This window comes from Paramormyrops kingsleyae, chromosome 11 (genome assembly GCF_048594095.1).
Source record: "Paramormyrops kingsleyae isolate MSU_618 chromosome 11, PKINGS_0.4, whole genome shotgun sequence".
NCBI lineage: Eukaryota > Metazoa > Chordata > Actinopteri > Osteoglossiformes > Mormyridae > Paramormyrops > Paramormyrops kingsleyae.
In genome coordinates this window covers 17,210,273-17,228,454 of record NC_132807.1, presented here as the reverse complement: position 1 = coordinate 17,228,454, position 18,182 = coordinate 17,210,273, and the positions used below count along the sequence as shown (strand labels likewise).

Sequence of the window (18,182 nt, the reverse complement as noted above, 5' to 3'; positions counted from 1 at the left end):
GCCCGCACAACCCCGACTAGGATAAATGGTTAGGAGAGGGATGATGGATGAATGGATGTAATATGTTTTTGACACTCGCACAGAACCTCTGTGATACATATTTAGAAAGCCCAAAACTAATTTTAAACAAAAAAGGCAAAGTTGTAGTTATTTTATAAGTATATTTTTTTCTTTCGATGAATACAGATAGAAATTTCACATTTCTGTTATTTCTACATTTCAGATTTGATATAAGGATTAAAGATATTTTCCAGTCGTTAGACTTGTTTGAGCAGAGTGGGGGGAAAACAGAAAGTTCGTATTTAAATAAATGTGCATTTATAACCTTTAATTCATAACTTTTAGGTTATGCAGACTACATATTACTATACTCACAATAAGTAATGGATACTTTTGAAGTGTTGATCTCTGACCAGGACATGTTTTATGTCTGATATATGACATAATAATAGTTATGATATAATAGTTTTTGATCTATTGCTATTGTCTGGGTATGACAGGAGAGAGGCGTGCGCGGCGCAGCTTGGCGATGACGGAGCCCGGGGCGGTGGTTAATAAACGCGCTGCCGTCAAGGCGTCGCACCGCCGGGGACGGACAGCGCAAAGCAGCCTGGGAGCGGCCAACAGGTCGCGGAGTGCTGAGACTGCCCGGGACAGCCGCTGTCACTTGGCCGGGCGGCTGCTAGGGAACGGTTGACGGAATTCCTCCGATGCGGTGAGCGTTGTGTGGGGGAGCTGGAGGCTAATTAAATTAACTAATAATGTTATGATAACGCTGCCTTAGGTGCCTCTCTCCGACACTAACGGACTGCCGTGCCTATTCGCGCTTACTAAAAAGACTATCATCTGCTTTGGGTTTATACTTTTCTTAAGCCGTTCATTAGTGGTACACTCTTAAAACAAAAGGTTCCATATTGAACCTTTAAGGGTTCTATAGCTTGGTACATATATGGCACCCTCAAAAGGTTCTATATAGAACCATTAGGCTATAGGAGGGTTCAATTAAAAGAAATAGCACCTTTTTGAAGGCAATGGTTCTATTTCCTAGGGTTAGAACCCCTATAGTTCTATATAGCACCCCAAGAACCCTTTTTTCTAAGAGTGTACCGCCAGTTATTGTCCTAAGTAAATCGTTATGTAGCGGCACTTGACGGATTAACCTAGAGAAGTAACACGAACCATGAAATGTTCCATTGTAAGCATGTAAGATTACATTGTAACCATGTAATATTACATTGTTATGTAAGTATGTTGAGTAACGTAGCTTTTGATTATTATTTTCATTAACGCACAAGTTTAAGCACATGCGGAATAAATTTAGACATGTCTATTTCTTTAGATTATCTATCTGTCTGTCTGTCTGCCTGCCTAGTCTATTTAAACGCTAGCACTGTCCCGCGGTAGAGGCACTTATAGCCAACTCGATCCCTTCTTTCCGGAATGGGGGGCGGCGTGCCGGGGCATGTGCTCCGGCGGGCGGTCTCCGTGTCTCTGTGCGGGGCCGTCACTCGTAGCTTCCCCTGTGCTGACAGGCCTGGGCGGAGGACACAGATGCCTTCCGTAACTATCAGAGCTTCATGAGGAAAGAACATCAATGAGGACAGAAAGCATGGCCGTGTTTAAGCAACAGCAAGTGGAGGACTTCTATAAAATTGGAGAACAGCTGGGAAGGTGAGCCTGTCATGCTGTAACGCTGCTCTTTTCACTGTCCTGCACCATGATCTGCATGAAATGATTAAGTACGGTGTGTACTACTATGTGAGCTTCTCATTTTTGTGGTGTAGAACTCGTTGCTTAACCTGGCATGTTCACTTCCCGTTCATAAACCTAAATTGTCCCCAACAATAGGCGAGAGAATAGTGCAGGTCAACTGAATTTAACATCGAACACCCAGTGTAAGAACGTGCATTTCAGCTGAGTTTCGCAATCTGAATATTACAATATAACGTCCCCTGTGATGTGCACAGTATTATTCACTTTAAGATTCCCAGTGCATGGGGATTATGTTAAATTCAGGTAGTATTTGTCCATGACACAAAACCTCTCCAGATAGTTTTTGCTTATTTTTGTGAATCTTATAAAATAGAGCTTTTATTTTTCTCAAATCTTTAATTGGCCTTTATCTGAAAAACATCTACTTTTTGAGATCTAGATTCAAGTAACCATTTCTGCTTAAAATGGTTTGTAGGAAATAAGGTTTTTACTGTAAAAGTCTGCCAAGGAGGGGCTAAGATGGTGATCTGTGGTTTTACTTTTCCCCATTTGGTGATTATTTACAGTTTTATTCATCCGGGGGGTTTTATTCTCGGTTCATGCTCTGGCTTCTGCTTTGTTTATCTGCCTCTAATAAATGAGTCGCTGCTAAATGTTTTAGTGCAGATTGCCTGCAGAAGCTTATTTAGAAACTGGGTGAGCTGAAGATTTGGTAGAAGGTGGTCCTGAATGCTGACTCTCAGTGGTCCTGAATGCTGACTCTCTGTGCTTGTGCCATCGGTGGTGCAAATCCCACGTGAATTAGGACTGACCGCTGAAGGGCTTTCAGCTCTGGACTGGAGTCCAGATGAGCAAAGTGGTAAGGCTGCCTTCTGGCATGAGGTGGGACCCCGGCCTGTGAGGGATGGGGGGCGGGGGCGTCTTTCCTGCCACAAATTGGGGGACGTTCCACCTCCGTGCCGGCTGGGATTTTGATCAGGTGTCCCTCTGTATTCCCCCCCTTACGACTGAGATGGTTCCTCTCCTGGACACTTGACTCACGATCAGAAGCTGTGGATCTTACCATGGAGTTGCTGTCACTGTGTAGTTCACCAGTGGTGAGCATTTCCACCCAGTCAAATCAGCCCTCTGGCACTTTAATTAGTGAAACTTCCTCCCCCAGGATCACAGCCGTGGGACATGGGGAACGGTGGTAGTCTTACAAAAGACTGACTGGGAAGCTGGGAGAAGGCCTCTGGACTTTACCTCACTGTTACTGTACTTTACATCCCCGTAACGCTTCCTTGGCATACCGACTGGTTCTATATGGACAGGTCTCTGAATGTGTAGCTTTCTTTATCTGAACATACCATAGTGAAACCCTGTTTGGCAGATTATTTAAAAACCCCTTTGACTGACTGTGTGTGACATGTTTCAACATAGAGCAGCGGGGAGGAAGCAGAAAATGTGCGCATAGCGCAGTGCTCGTGAATGAGGAAGCAGCCGCAAAAACTGTGCCTTCACAGAGGTGCTGCTCTGCCCTGTTATTCTGATGAAAGTGCATTGTCTAATCATAGATTATGCTTAGTATTTTGTAGGTAAGTCGGAAAAATAATAATTCGGTACATAATGATAACAGTAATAATTATACAGTGATAAAAAAAAGTAACTGCATATGGTACTGCACTGTACCTCGAGCTGACCGACCACTGAAGCCACGCAGTGTTTTCACAAGCGTCACACAGTGGTGTATTTGTTAGTCATTAGGAACCATTGTATTTAACCTGAATATTTAATACAAGGGGCTTTTTGTCAGTGTGTTCGTAACGACGAGCTGCCCATAGGTCGGATGTTCTTTACCCCGGCGCTGCCTGTATTTTCCCCCAGCTTGTGGGCATGTTCTCTCTCTCCCTAATTAGAGCCGGTGGTTTCTCTGATGTAAATTGACAGGCAAGAGCCTTGACAGATGTGAGGCGCGCCTAAGGCTGTGTGGCATGTCACACAGGTGCTGCGTGTCCCTTAGCTGCCCGCCGCCCCCTCGGTTTGTTTGGTATATAAATAGAGGGGTGGCAGCAGGCCTCCGGGGAATCGCTGTTGGCTCTTGCTATGCCACCCTTTCGGGCACCTAAAAATGGCCACGCGCGTCATTTGTGAACCGACTTGGGAGCCGCAGCCTCCGCTCCGTGGGCTGCGCTCCTGCACTCTGTGCCGCACCGGTAGGTCTTCAGTTCGCTGCCGCCTCTTGTAAGTCAAGCCTATAAAGTGCATGGAATTGCGCTAAATATGTGAAGGATGTGGGGTCATCTGTGAAGACTCTACCACTTCAGGCCTGTGGTGCCGGATAGCTGGGGGTTCATTCCATTTCTTCGGCTGTGATGGGAGCGGGGGGGCGCGGGGGGAGGGGGGCGCGTGGATAACGTGTGCCATCACATCAGCTCAGTCAGAGCTGCCGTGAGCTTTTGTTGAATCTGTACGCCAGGTATAACTCACCTAAACACACAATACATGCTGCGTAGAAAAGAGACGTAAACAGTGCACACCCTTATTATGACTTGCTGACTGGTTTATTGGATTCATAGTTTCTGTGGGGGGGGGTAGGGCGTGAGCCCTGGCCGCTATGCCGCGTCAGGTGACCCGGATCAGCAGTAGCGCCTTATTCCTCCGCTCCCTCTTCCTCGCCCATTTCCTTATATTGTTACGTTTTGGCCTGTGTTTCCTGCTCTAACCTGGCTCCCAGTATGTGCCACTGCTCACAGAGCCACATTGTAACTGCGATTCCTTCATTCGAGCATGAAGCATGTTTTTATTCTAACCTCGGGTGAGTTGTTGTGTTAGTGTCATGCTGGCCCCGTCCCCGATTCTCCCAGCATGCTCTGTGAAAGAGGAAAAAGCTGCCTCAGCAGCGTCCCTGAGTCACACGGCCACGTCGGTCCCGGCTTGGACGATTCTGCGGTCTCTAACAGTCACACGTCGTGGGGACGGTTCCCAGGACTTGTGACCTACATGCAGAAATTTGGCCATTAAATTCTGTTTAAATCCTCTGTGCCTTACACTGGCTTTCACAACAGCCTTTGTCTGAGTGTCACAAAGGGACTTATAGCATGCAGTTTCAGTGTTAATTTCGGTTTGTAAGTGATTGAGAGTGATTGGCAGGCAGGGCCTGCTTCCCCTCCATTTTCACATCATCAGTGATGAGAGATGATGTCGCTGGACATTCTGCCTGCACTGTTCTTCCTGTATTGCCCTGTTTGCCTGTGCAGGTCTGCCTGTGATGCCCAACTCGCCTGCACTGTTCTGTCTTTCTGTGCTTTTCTGTCTGCGCTGCCCTGTCTGCCTGCACTACTCTGTCTGCCTGCACTGCTCTGTCTGCATGTGCTGCTCTGCCTGTCAGTGAGATCTCTTGGTGGGTTGTCCGGCGATGGATGTCTTTGTGCTCCCCCCCAGCTATAAAAAGAGCCCCCCAGTGAATGAATGGGCTGACTGTGCCTTTCCTTTATTATCTCCTAATTCTAGCTTTGATAAAGAACATGATAGCAGCCTGGTGGGGTTAGAACCTGCCCAGTGCCGTCCCGTAAGCAGCCTGGTGGGGTTAGAACCTGCCCAGCGCCGTGCCGTAAGCAGCCTGGTGGGGTTAGAACTTGCCCAGTGCCGTCCCCTAAGCAGCCTGGTGGAGTTAGAACCTGCCCAGCGCCGTCCCGTAAGCAGCCTGGTGGGGTTAGAACCTGCCCAGTGCCGTCCCGTAAGCAGCCTGGTGGGGTTAGAACCTGCCCAGCGCCGTCCCGTAAGCAGCCTGGTGGGGTTAGAACCTGCCCAGCGCCGTCCCCTAAGCAGCCTGGTGGGGTTAGAACCTGCCCAGTGCCGTCCCGTAAGCAGCCTGGTGGGGTTAGAACCTGCCCAGCGCCGTCCCGTAAGCAGCCTGGTGGGGTTACAACCTGCCCAGCGCCGTCCCGTAAGCAGCCTGGTGGGGTTAGAACCTGCCCAGCGCCGTCCCGTAAGCAGCCTGGTGGGGTTAGAACCTGCCCAGCGCCGTCCCGTAAGCAGCCTGGTGGGGTTAGAACCTGCCCAGTGCCGTCCCGTAAGCAGCCTGCCTTCCCACGTCAGGGTCTTTCCTGTGTGAACGTGTTGTACTTGTCAACTATAAACCGCCGCCTCGACGCAGCTGTCACTGGTGAAACTCCACTTCCTGGCCACTTCTCTTATGTGAACAGCAGCAGCTCGGCACGCGCTGACAGAGAGATGCCCACAGCTGGACGCGCCGCCTGAATCCTGCAGCCGCTCCTCGGACGCTTGTCCGTCACACTGAGTTAGAGCCCAGTCCTTTGCATTACCAGTGCTAGTACACCTGCATGTTCATTATTTTTCATGGTATGGACAGCAGGTGGGTATTTATCACGCCGGTGGTCTTGATTAAAGTCTTGGCTTTAGTAGTCTAAATGCCTGTGCCCTTAAATAAACTCGCACCCGCTGCCCGGCAGCCCAGTCCGGTGGCCCAGTCTCAGACGACAGCTGTGCTGCTTGTTAACTACGGCTTCTATCTTTAGGGCTGCGTCTCTCTAATGAGGTGGGGGAACCATACGGGGTAAGTTGACCCCCCCCCAAGGCCCTGAGTCACTTAAAAGGCACATGGCAGACATCTGCTCACCCCCTCCATTCCTCCCCAGAAGTGACCATTTATGGTGGGTGATGCTGGAGCCGAGGTCCCTCTGTGGTCAGCCTTGGAAAGGCGTATGACTCAGTGCTGCCCCCTACAGCTTGTGCTGTATGTGTTGTGCTGCATGTGGCAGCCAAGGGGACCCAGGCTTAAGGCGCTTTATTTTAGAGCCACGTCGCTGCTTTCAGCCGGGCTATAAGGGTCTCTGTCCGCATGCGGACCCTCCAAGCGAATGTATAAAGCCCCCAGTTAGGCTCTGATCCCTTTCATGCTTATGGCAGTACAACAGGTGCTTCTTTTCAGGGTGAGGACAGTTTATTTGATTTAGATCCGGGGTAGATGTGCCTTAAAAACTGAATACAGTCGAGTCAAGAACTTCAGCTGAGCATTTGGAAGGACGTCCATGTTGTGTAAAATTTAATTTAAAAAATGAATACAAGAGGACGACCCTCCTGAAAAATATGGAAGACATCTTGCCAAAAAATAGCTGCAGTGATAGTTATTTTGTGATGTAAAAATTTCTCTTTATATAGCAACAGAACATATTAGAATTTTTTCCAATTCTGTATCTTATATGAGGCATTTTGGGAGTCTTTGTTGGGGAAAGAAAGTCAAGATTCCGGCTTCTCTCTGTCTGTGTGGGATCGTGTGAAATCGGCGTCTATGCTTTTGAACTTCTTTCAAATCCGGCCCATGTACCATGGTGATGATGTCCTCGCAATCGGTCCTGATGCTGGAAGCTGCAGCTGTAACATTACAGTTATCTAGCAGACGCTTTTACCCAAAGTGGTTTACATCTTTCAGAGAGCAGGGTCAGACCGTCCCTGGAGCAGTGGCAGGTTAAGGGCCTTGCTCAGGAGCCCAATGGTGACATCACTCTGCTGAGCCTGGGATTTGAAATACTGACCATCCACTTACAGGCGCACCAACCTGAACCACTGAGCCACACACCCACCGCACTGTAACAGTGCCACCTGGGGCTCTGCTGCCAGCCAGTTCCCTGCATTGCACTGCTTTCGGGCTGCGTGTTCATTTACCTTGTGTTCCCTGTGTTCATTTAGTTGTGTTTTTTTTCCACCTGCAGCGGACAGTTTGCTGTCGTGCAGCGCTGCACGGAGAGGAGCACTGGCATCGATTACGCCGGAAAATTCATCAAGAAGCGGCAGAGCCGGGTGAGCCGGCGCGGGGTGCGCCGCGAAGAGATCGAGCGTGAGGTCGGCATCCTGCAGCACATGCAGCACCCCAACATCATCACGCTGCATGACGTCTATGAGAACCGCACCGACGTCGTGCTCATCCTTGAGCTGTGAGTGCCGGCCACACCTGGGGGCTGGGGGCTGGGGAGCGGGGGCCCAGAGCCCAGTCACTGACTGCAGATGCACCACAACCTGTGCCTTAGGGTCAGCTTCCAGAACATTCTGTACACCCCTCATGACATGGGATTGGACAGGTTCGAGAAACGGTCATGTTTGTTCTGTGTGGTGCTCGCCTTTGCCAGCAGTAGACCGGAGTGACCGACCCACATGCCAGTGGCGTGTTGGGGGCAGAAGGGGGGCTGGTGGGGCTAAACCTGTTAGGGTGTTTGTACAGGCTGCAGTGAGCAGACAAGTGTAAACACGCAGTGAACACTAAGGTCAGGGTCTGTTCAGTCAGCGTGCAGAGAATGAGAGCCCCTCCTGCTGTTATTAGGTGAAGTAACACATGAACACTGTGATACTGGAGGCTCTGGGTCAGGCTGCCTGGTTTTGCTGAGCTCGACGTGTCCCTGGGTCAACAAGGGAGGGGCTTGCATTTCACTGCTTTAACCAATCACAGTCTTCATTGTGTGACATCATCACATTGGTCTGTTTCATTTTTTTTTCATTTGCATACTAAAGGCTTCCAGCCATCCAGTCACCCGGCGTGTGGCTCAGCAGGCTAAGCCTGCTCCTCGTCAGAAGGCTGCCGCTTTGAGCCTCTTCATCATTAATATTATTATTATTATTATTATTATTATTATTATTATTATTATTATTATTGTTGTTGTTGTTGTTGTTGTTGTTATCATCATCATGATGACATAAAGATGCACCCTTATATTGCTCTGTACAGCCTTTTGCAGATAAGCATATTCCTATGTTTTGTACTAACAAACAAAATAATGTGGTGATGTCACACAATGAAGACTGTGATTTCAAGTCCCTCCCTTGTTGACCCAAGGACATGTTGAACTCTGGGTCAGGCTCAGACTCAGGCTCTGGCTCTGGCTCTTGGTCAGGTTCAGACTCTTGGTCAGGTTCAGGCTCTGGGTCAGGTTCAGACTTAGTCAGGTTCAGGCTCTGGCTCTGGCTCTTGGTCAGGCTCTGGGTCTGTGTCAGGTTCAGGCTCTGGGTCAGGTTCAGGCTCAGGCTCTGGGTCTGTGTCAGGTTCAGGCTCTGGGTCTGTGTCAGGTTCAGGCTCTGGGTCTGTGTCAGGTTCAGGCTCTACACAGGTTCAGGCATGTGCTGTCTCTATCTTCTCTCTCTCTCTGTGTGTGTCATGGCACATAGACAAGCATCTCAGCTGCTTTAGTGGCTCTGACTTCCCCTCCCGGGGCGGTAATGTGTGTGAGTGTGTGCCTCCCTGCCCAGGATGTCCCCCCCCCCCCCCGCCCTGTGATTCCCCACAGGGGCTCTGCAGCCCTGCCCAGGATAAGTGTTTGGATGGATAGGTGCTGAGTAATTAAGAAAACCTGCTTCTTTATAGCTCTTAAATAGAAGTAAGTAAACACAGCAGTAAAGCCCGCAGAGAAGCACATGTTTGTATTTTGGTACAGTCTGTGCCCACCCCCCCCCCCCCAGTGCAGCACCAAAAAGAGGATGTGGCTGCATTTAGGGACACTGTTGGCCTCTGTCAGACTTGGCAGCGAGGAGGCGGCCCATTGTTTACGGGGAAGCTGCTCTCTGCATCACTGCATGTGACACATAAACATTCCCATTAGCAGCCCATGCTCCCATCCCGGGTCTGACTGCTGCCGCGTCCCCTCGCAGGGTGTCCGGGGGAGAGCTCTTCGACTTTCTGGCCCAGAAGGAGTCGCTGAGTGAAGAGGAGGCTACGCAGTTCATAAAGCAGATCCTCGACGGGGTTCACTACCTCCACACCAGGAAGATCGCCCACTTCGATCTGAAGGTACCTCTCCGGCCTTCCTCCACTCTCTCCACCAGTCCTGTCCTCTCCGGTCTCCCTCCCTGTCACATTATGTCACACGTGTGTTCAGGAAGGCCTGGATGATGACTGGCGCCCCCAGCTGGTGGTCAGGACCGGCCTGATGAATTCATAGCATGATGAATTCACAGATTAATGCATTATGTTAAATAACACAAAGTACTATTCTGAGAATAATTGAACGTGTCCAATTGAGGGCAGTGTGTGGCTCAGGAGGTCAGGACGCAGTGCCTATGATCAGAAGGTTGCTGGTTCAAGTCTCACTGGTCAATGGTCCCGGCTGGCGTACTTGAAGGCCTTTTCGGGGTGGTGTTACCGAGGCGTGTGCCGGGTGCCCAGGCATGCCGGGGTTAAAGGGGCCCGACGCACCTTCCCCCTGTGCGCCAGGGACGGAAGCGTGGGGGTCAGGAGCTCTATGCAGGGTCCATCCTCGGGGGCAGGGGTGGGTTCCTGAGGAGAAGGGGATGAGAGAGGGTGGAGTACGTGCAGGTCGCTCTCTCCGACACCGAGCCGGTCTGGCGGCGCCCGCCCGTGTCAGCTGCATGTCACAGGACGTCACGGCCAAGGTGCGCTTTCCCAATGCATCATTTCCTGGGTGGAGCAGCTGCCAGAGGCAACTCCCTGGTTTTGGCACCGAGCCCAGGATTCAAAGAGTACAGCGGTGATTTCATTATGCAAATGTCATGTAAAGTGAGCCAGGGGGCACGAAGAGATGCGCGGGAATGCCAGTGGCCGCACCTCAGAGGGAGCCCTGCTTCTTCATTGGGTGTTCATCTCCGCCAATCATGTCACAGTAATTGCTTTCTGTGGGTTTGTGCACATCATATCTCTGCTTTTTGCCATTAGGAAATACTGCTTTGTTGTGAATAATTTTGAGGTTTTCTCCTGGTTTACAGCCTGAAAACATAATGCTGCTCGATAAGAACGTCCCCCTGCCGCGGATAAAACTGATCGATTTTGGTCTAGCTCAGAAAATCGAGGACGGGGTGGAGTTTAAGAACATTTTCGGCACTCCTGAGTTTGTAGGTGAGTTGCTCTGGATATTTGGCAGAAATGGAGCGATCTCATGTTTTTTTCTTTTGCTCCTAATGCTCATAACTGCCCTCCTGTCAATCTGCAGCTCCAGAGATTGTCAACTACGAGCCCTTGGGTTTAGAGGCAGATATGTGGTATGACCCGTGTCATTTATGGTATCTAGAGCACAGCGACACTTTCAGACAGTTAAACCTTCTGTTTGTCCCCTTACAGGAGCATAGGAGTCATCACATACATCCTGTAAGTGCAAAATGGGTCCCATTTACAGCCTTCTTTCTAAATTTGTTTAATAATATTGGTTATGGAAACGGCTAAGAAGGCGTCTCTCGTGGTCCGTCTCTTCAGGTTAAGTGGGGCTTCACCTTTTCTCGGCGAAAATAAGCAGGAGACTCTCGCCAACATCTCGGCCATGAACTACGACTTCGACGAGGAGTTCTTCAGCCACACCAGCGACCTGGCCAAGAGCTTCATCAGGCAGCTGTTAGTGAAGGACACCAGGTGAGCTGAGGGGAGCAGGAATGGGAGGGTAGAAACAGGAAGTAGGCCGAAGGAGCCGCCAGCCACTTCCTCTTTAGACACCTTTCAAGGTATATTAGACCAGTGTTTCCCAATCTGGTCCTCGGGGGGCCACAGGCTACCGGAAGCTGGGAGGGAGCAAAAACGTGGATCCTCTGCGGGTCCCCGAAGACCGGGTTGGGAAACACTGCATTAGACCATTATGGAGTTTTCAGGATTCCTCTCGGGCGGTGACTGGGTATGGAGTGTTGCTGTTTGCCAGCTTTGAGTTGGTTTTGGAATGATGTAAGGCAAGTTGGGGCTTGTACAGTGAGCCGTAGTAAAAATACCACATGGGTGATGCACTTCTGTTTATCTCACTTCAGTGAATAGTTCTTATTTTTTGCCCGACAGGAAGAGGATGACAATTCAAGATGCACTTAACCACCCATGGATTAAGGTATTGTATTGTGTCTTACATGGTTAAAAGAATTTACCGGAACTGTAAACTCTGCTTCCCTCCATTCCGAATCGTGTCAACACATGCATGATGCCAGTGACGCCTGTTAATGACTGCATGATGGAAGCAGGGTGACATCGTGGGGGTGTCTGGGTGTCCAGGCAGCCGCACAGCCGCACAGCCCCCAGCAGTGCAGGCGACACGGTGATGGCTTGGGGTGCTTTGCGAGGCCGAGAGCCTGCTGGTGGCTCACAACCTGAGGAATGTCCTTCAAAGCCAGCAGCAGAGTTCCCTCTGGGGAATGTTTTCAGCATTACACTCAACTACAGCATCCTCTTATTTCTAAATAAATCTGAATATTCTGGACTGTGCTCTTCACCATAAACTTTTTAGTAAATTTTGCTATTTTTTTATTGAGACACATTTTCTTATAATATCCTCACATATGGAATGTGGCTCTTTGTTTTAACGTGGATGCCTTCACGAACCCATCTGGAAAAATGTAGGAAGGAAGGAAGAACGATCCATGCATGGAATTGTCAGGAGCTGCTGTTGTGTTTAAGTTTCTGCATCTCCTGCCTGCAGTGTGGATTAACCCCTGAAGTGCTGTGGACCTCCTTGGCTTTTCCTGCTCACTGTCTCTAGGTCCATGTTTGACGCGTCATCTTGCTGTGAGTTTCCTATTCAGTAATTCCCGCGTTTTTGTGTTCAAAGTCTCATGAGCACAAAGATGAAACCAGGGCACCGGAGAGCAAGAAGAAGGACCAGAGGAAGCTGAAGACCAAGCGCCTGAAAGAGTACACCATCAAGTCCCACTCCAGCATGCCCCCCAACAACACCTACGTCAACTTCGAGCGCTTTGCTCAAGTAGTGGAAGACATCTCCTCAATGGAGACCAGCTTTGATGACATTGCTGGACTTCATGATTCCCTGCAGGAGGACATCGATGCTCTGGTCTCCATCTACAACGAAAAGGACTCTTGGTACAAGGAGGAGAGTGAGCACGTGCGGCATGAGCTCTCCCAGATCCGGTACGAGTTCCGCAAGGTGGAAACCATGAAGAAACACCTGCAGGACGATATTAAGTCAGTGGATGCCAACCTCAGCAGAATTGATGAGAAGTACAAGGACAGGAAGTCACACCTCGATTCCCTGAGGCAGGAGCTGTCGTCGGAGCTCGTTTGGATACAGGAGGTCATCACCTCCTTCCAGGTTGACGTCGGTAACAGAAGCTACACCAATACAAACCTCTCCTCCGTCTTCAACAATGATATTAATCAGGCCTTGAAGGAGCTTCTCCAGCAGTCCTGTGGAGAGGAAATTCTCTCGGGGATTAAACTGGACTTGAACTGAGGACTACATTAGCTTATACTATGTAGGCCCTTAACATAATGTATGAAGATTTTGAGATATTAATGAACTTTCTGTTTATTATTTAGGTATTTCATTCTTGTATTACATGAATAAATGAATGATACATTTATTGAACTTAAGGCCTCTATATTGGATGTAGTAGGACCTTACTCATCTCATCATCTCATTGTAAATCTCATCTACAATCATATACAATATGTATATTCATTGTTTTCTAATTTTAAAGAAAAAAGTTTTTATGTGATCGTATTTAATGTTCAAAAATGTTACATTTTGTAGGTACAGTTTTGTTGGGACACTGCAGTCGCTCTGAATCAGTTTAGCTGTTTTCCGCTTTGTCCTAGTTGTTTTATATTGATTTACTGCATATCCATGTGCTTTTGTTAGCAGTGAAATTAATTGTATGATTTAGAGTGATTAAAACACCAGCAGATGGCTGCAGTTGAGAATGTGGGATTAAGGCAGCCGGAGTAACTTCACGTGCATTCAGAGCTGCTCCTTGCAGTGGCTGTTGTCTTCATTATGAGTTTCATATGACTTCTCCTGGTGAGGGTTGTGGCGGCAGCTTGCCCGTCAGGTCAGACCGGACCTCTCTGCCCATCACGGACTCCAGCTCTCTCTGGGATGCACCCAGACGTTTCCTGGCCAGCTGGGAGATGGCTTGGCCTGGGTCCCCTGGATGTGTCCTGGGGAGCTCACCAAGCGCCATCCTTATTCGATCCCCAGATCAGCTTACTGGGCTCTATCCCAAGGAGCAGCAGCTCTGTTTCGAGGTGCCTGTGAATCTTGCGGCCCCCTCGCCCCGCGGGCGGCCTCTCTGGGGACCATGCGCTTACCGCCCCATCTGGAGGGATGTGAACTGCGACTTCCACCCTCCGCCAGGGGTTAAGAGATAAAGCTTATGTGTTCAAAATGATCTCAGTGACACGCAGTAGTGCACCGACGTGGAAAATTTGAGCGATACTGATAACCGATATTAGTGCTGCTGCTTGTTTAGATCTTGTGATTGCATGTAGCGACCGCATCAGATAAAGCCGACATCATGGGAGACTGTAGCGAAGCGCGAAGTGATGAATAAGCCGAAAAAATCTCTCACCCTTCACTACAGAAAATGGCTGATTGTCCAAAGCAATCATCTGCCTTATTTTAATAGTAATCTCCTTAGTTCTAGTGCTGCTAACTTTGAATCTTGACTAAAATCTAAATATTGGTCTGCAATATACACCAGGATAAGGTCGGTGCCGGAATCTTGATTATTAATGAACGTAGGTCAATACCAATTTGTTAAAGATATATGGCGCGTCTCTAGTGAAATGATATTTCTCATGTTCGTCATGTTTCTGATGCTCTTGGCCTGGGAATTGTGCAGGACTGAAGCCCAGGCTTATTCTTTCCATTGAACTGACAGGATGGATTAGACGCCATGAGTATTTTGTTATGGTGGCGTGTGATGTGAGCCCCTACGGTGACCCGTCCTGCCGCCCCCGTCGCCCTCGGCTCGTGCCTTTTTGCTCCTACTGACCTTCGCTCACATCGTGCCTTTCAGCCGCTGAACCAACGGGAAGCTTTGGTCCGCAGACTCTCCGTCGTCAACATAGAGAACTTCAGGAAGGAGTACATCCGGCGCAAATGGAAGGTAAGCGAGGGCCGTCGGCCGCGGCAGGCGTGCAGTAGCATGCGGGCGATGGTGAGACCTTGCTCTTCTTGTCATTTCCTGTAGATGTCCTTCAGGATTGTAGCCCTCTGCAACCACCTAAAGCGTCTGATGATGAAGGGGGACAGCGAGGAAGGCGAAGAGCTGGTGCGTACAGACCACGCCACTATCTCTGGCTGACAGGCCCGACTTTGCATTTATTAATGTACATCAAAACAGTTACTAATAAGATCTTGCCATATTTGTTGGTTACATCGTCGTTAGACCTGTTTTTCCTGATATTTACCACCTACGGCAGCAGGTGTGACTTTAATGTTTGGACAGTCAGACGGCCGGATGTGAGTGAGCGTGCCTTGTGTTACAGAGAGACTGCGAGAGCGACCAGGAGGTGGACGGGAAGCCAAAAAGGCGCAGGGGCCGGAAGCGGAGCAGCACATCCTGAGCGGAAGAAGAGCAGGAAAACAAGCGAGCAGAGAAGCGGAGGTCCAGCGGGATCCCGGCCGAGCTTCCGGGGGGGGCGCTCCTTCCCAGACCTGCGTTACCAAGGATCGCCATTCCTCTGGAGCCTGTTTCACCTTCATTTGCTTGTTTTCCCATCCTTGTCATAACGAAGCCTGTATGCAGCCCCCCCCCCCCCCCCCACATATCAGGAAGTGGAAGCCATTACTTGCCAGATTCCCCTACTGTCACAGTTAACCTCTTTAACACCGAGTGCCGCGTCACTAGACCTCCAACTCTCGACACGTTGGGCGCGGTGGCGGCGCATGTCACGCCACCTACGGATACCTGAATGTCGCAATAAAAGCCGCTGATGCTGCAGTCGGCTTGGCTGCGGAGCTGCCGGTCGCAGTCGCAGCTGAGACCCAGACTGCGCCTTTAAGGATTGCACCAATCGGGAGGCCCTATGGGACTCTCCACCCTGCCACACGTAGACGGATGATGTGGCATCCTGCCAGTACACTGTGATGTGCTTAAAATAAGGGGACAGTCGATGGCTCCTTGCATAGATTTTAAAATTAACTGCACAAATGTACAGTTGAAAAGGTATTGGAGAAATCTGGCCTGGGGTTTCAGGCCTGGTCATAAAGGCCACCACCAGCCCTTCAGTGCCTTGATGACTTTAATGTGGTTACTGTTTTATATTATAGCAGACTAAAGTATTTTATAAGGGTGATGATTCCCTAGCATATTTTTGGTCTTTTATTATCCTCCTTGGTTAATACTTGACATTCTGATGACCTTTGTCATTCTCAGTTTGTCATCAGTGTCACAGATGACATTGAGCCCCGCTGAGGCTGAAATAACTGGCCGATCTGTGAGATTCAGAAGCGGCTGGGAAGCGCTCGCATGGCCCGACCAAGCTGCTTTTGTTTTTTAATAAACCGCGTGTGTCATGGTTAAACATCCGTTGCACAATCAGCCCTGCGCCCGTGCTGAAGCGACGTGCCCGTATATGCGGACGTCGTTCTCAGCTGCCCGGAGCTGCCTTTCCTGCTCCTCAAGGCGCCTCTGGTTTCGGCGAGAGCCGCTACCATGATACTGCTGGCCAATCATCAGTGACTTTGGCATTTTAACTATTTAAAAGCTCTTCTGCTCCTTGTAGCATGACACCTACATTCCAGGGACTATCCATGAACCAGAGACATAATGCTTCTTCATGACCTTCTTCCAATCAGGTGATTAAAAAGACCTATAGAGACCCCCCCCCCCCCCCCCACACACACACACACACCCCTCAAACCAATCTTCTGTAATGATCTTATTAATTTTAGCTCATGGGGTTTTTATCTGTTTTGGTCAAATTCTGTCTATGTATTTTAATTCTGCATTTATGCCATGTCTAATTTGTCTCTTTTATATAGTTTACAATATTTGTATAATTTCACTCATTTCCAGTTCTTTCATGCTTATATCGCTAAACACACTGTGAAATGTTCAGGTTTGCCAGATATTTTACTTACTTTGCAGTTTATTTAGTTTCCATCAGCTGATTGATGTATTAACTCATATTGTTCTCCTCATTTTGTTTATGTAACATGATTTTATTTATTGACAGTGGTTACGGAGAGGCTTTATTAAATGAGTGAATACTGTTTCTTCTGCTGTGTGCTGAGTATTAGGTCATGTCAGGAAGGTCTTCGGGGCACCGTGAAGCGATACTTTCACTTTGTGCTCACGTGGTTTCTTCCAAATGTTTCCATTAATCCTTATAATATGCTTTTATTGGCCATTACCTCAAGAGCTCAGGATTTCCAGCACAGAATAATGCACTTAATGCACATGATATGATGAATGCGCAGCCTGTATATACATGTTGAGGGTGTTTTTTATGTGCCCATACAATAAACAGGACGTTTCTCCCCAATGGTTTATGACTTATGTTTTCTAAATGAGGTATAATGGCTTTAGTAGATTTGCTGTTAGTGCCTGCTAGCTCAGCACATGTGATCCTGCTGCTTTCTGGGGGGGGGGGGGGGGGCTGAGCCCCAGTGCATTGTGGGTCTGGGTTCTGTTCACGCCATGCCTTTCAGGTATGCGACTGAGAACAGGTTATTGTCCAATCATCTCTGGAAACTGGAAGCACATGCTGTCAGTCAGTTCAAAAGTATTCATACAATTACTGCAGCATAATATTAGCATTTTAAATGTGGAGGGTGACAGCTGTGTCCCTGCAGGCCTTGCCGGTGTGGGCTCCTCACTGGCTTATGAGTCGTCCCCGTTTGTGCGTAATGGTGTTTCCACCTGCCTTGCCCATGTGGCAATAAAGATTCCGATTCCGATTTCAGGGAGTCCATTACGGCCAGACCTCTGAGCGGGAAGCGATTTCTTAAATAAGACCAGGAAGATGAGTGATATTTAGTGCCACAGTTCTGATGCAGGAGAGCAGGACATCTTGAATGTTTCTTCCTGACATGTGAGGAAATGACACTATAAAACTCAAATGATCATGATAAACCTGGTTACTCAGACTCTGCTTCTGAACTGAGAGCAGTTCTGTGAACTGAAACACAGTGTCCTTATCTGCTCTGAGACGCAGCTGCGGCAGAACTGTGAGGAAGGCGACTGAAACCCCAGCAAAAAGACTGCATGTCTGAATATACAGCTGTATGTGTGTGTGTCTGTGTGGTCATGTATATATGAGATTGTGGGGACCAAATGTTCCCACAATGTGACAAAAACCTGTTATTTTGACCTTGTGGGGACATTTTTCTGATTTTAGTTTGGTTAGTTGGTTTAGTTTGGTGAAATGAATGAATGGTCTCCACAAAGATATGAATACAAACGTGTGTGTGGGTGTGAGTGTGTGTATGTAACAGTGGAAGTGTGAAGCCCTATGTAGCTGTGGGTTTGCTCTTCAATATAGAAGCATAAGGATGTAGAAACAGCGCAGTGATGAATCAGGTTACAAAAGCATCTTGTGCCAAACACGGTCCTCACGTATGCCACAGGCTGTCGCTAACTCGCTAAGCTAACTGTACCATGACATATTTACAGGAGGTATCAGGCCCTCAGCCACGGAAACGGGCCCACTGCCCCCACTGACAGGGCGGGCAGACAGATCCGCAGGCCTCTGCTGGATCCCCGTAGCTCCACGTTCGCCAGCATCTGTAATGTGACATCCAGTTTTTATCTTTACA

General features: G+C 48.9%; 1 protein-coding gene across 2 annotated transcripts; it reads left to right on the top strand.

Annotated features, from left to right (window-relative positions):
• The first annotated feature begins 574 nt into the window (after positions 1–574).
• On the top strand, positions 575–16,909 carry LOC111847293 (death-associated protein kinase 2). Of its 2 annotated transcripts, XM_023818357.2 has the most exons (12): positions 575–715; positions 1,533–1,671; positions 7,428–7,649; positions 9,352–9,490; positions 10,423–10,552; positions 10,647–10,695; positions 10,775–10,801; positions 10,907–11,059; positions 11,471–11,516; positions 14,437–14,526; positions 14,611–14,691; positions 14,909–16,909. In XM_023818357.2, the coding sequence occupies exons 2-12, from the start codon at positions 1,595–1,597 to the stop codon at positions 14,984–14,986; spliced, it is 1,092 nt and encodes a 363-aa protein (XP_023674125.1). In that variant the 5' UTR covers positions 575–715; positions 1,533–1,594; the 3' UTR covers positions 14,987–16,909. The 2 variants fall into 2 exon arrangements, with proteins under 2 accessions (XP_023674125.1, XP_023674118.1); XM_023818350.1 differs by lacking the exons at positions 14,437–14,526; positions 14,611–14,691; positions 14,909–16,909 and adding an exon at positions 12,231–14,428.
• Positions 16,910–18,182: the final 1,273 nt, after the last annotated feature.

Coding starts and splice junctions, on each gene's coding strand:
- LOC111847293 (XM_023818350.1), top strand. CDS start 1,595: ATGAGGACAGAAAGCATGGCCGTGTTTAAGCAACAGCAAGTGGAGGAC. Junction 10,696..10,774: donor GGTTTAGAGGCAGATATGTG/GTATGACCCGTG, acceptor GTCCCCTTACAG/GAGCATAGGAGTCATCACAT. Junction 11,060..11,470: donor CTGTTAGTGAAGGACACCAG/GTGAGCTGAGGG, acceptor TTTGCCCGACAG/GAAGAGGATGACAATTCAAG.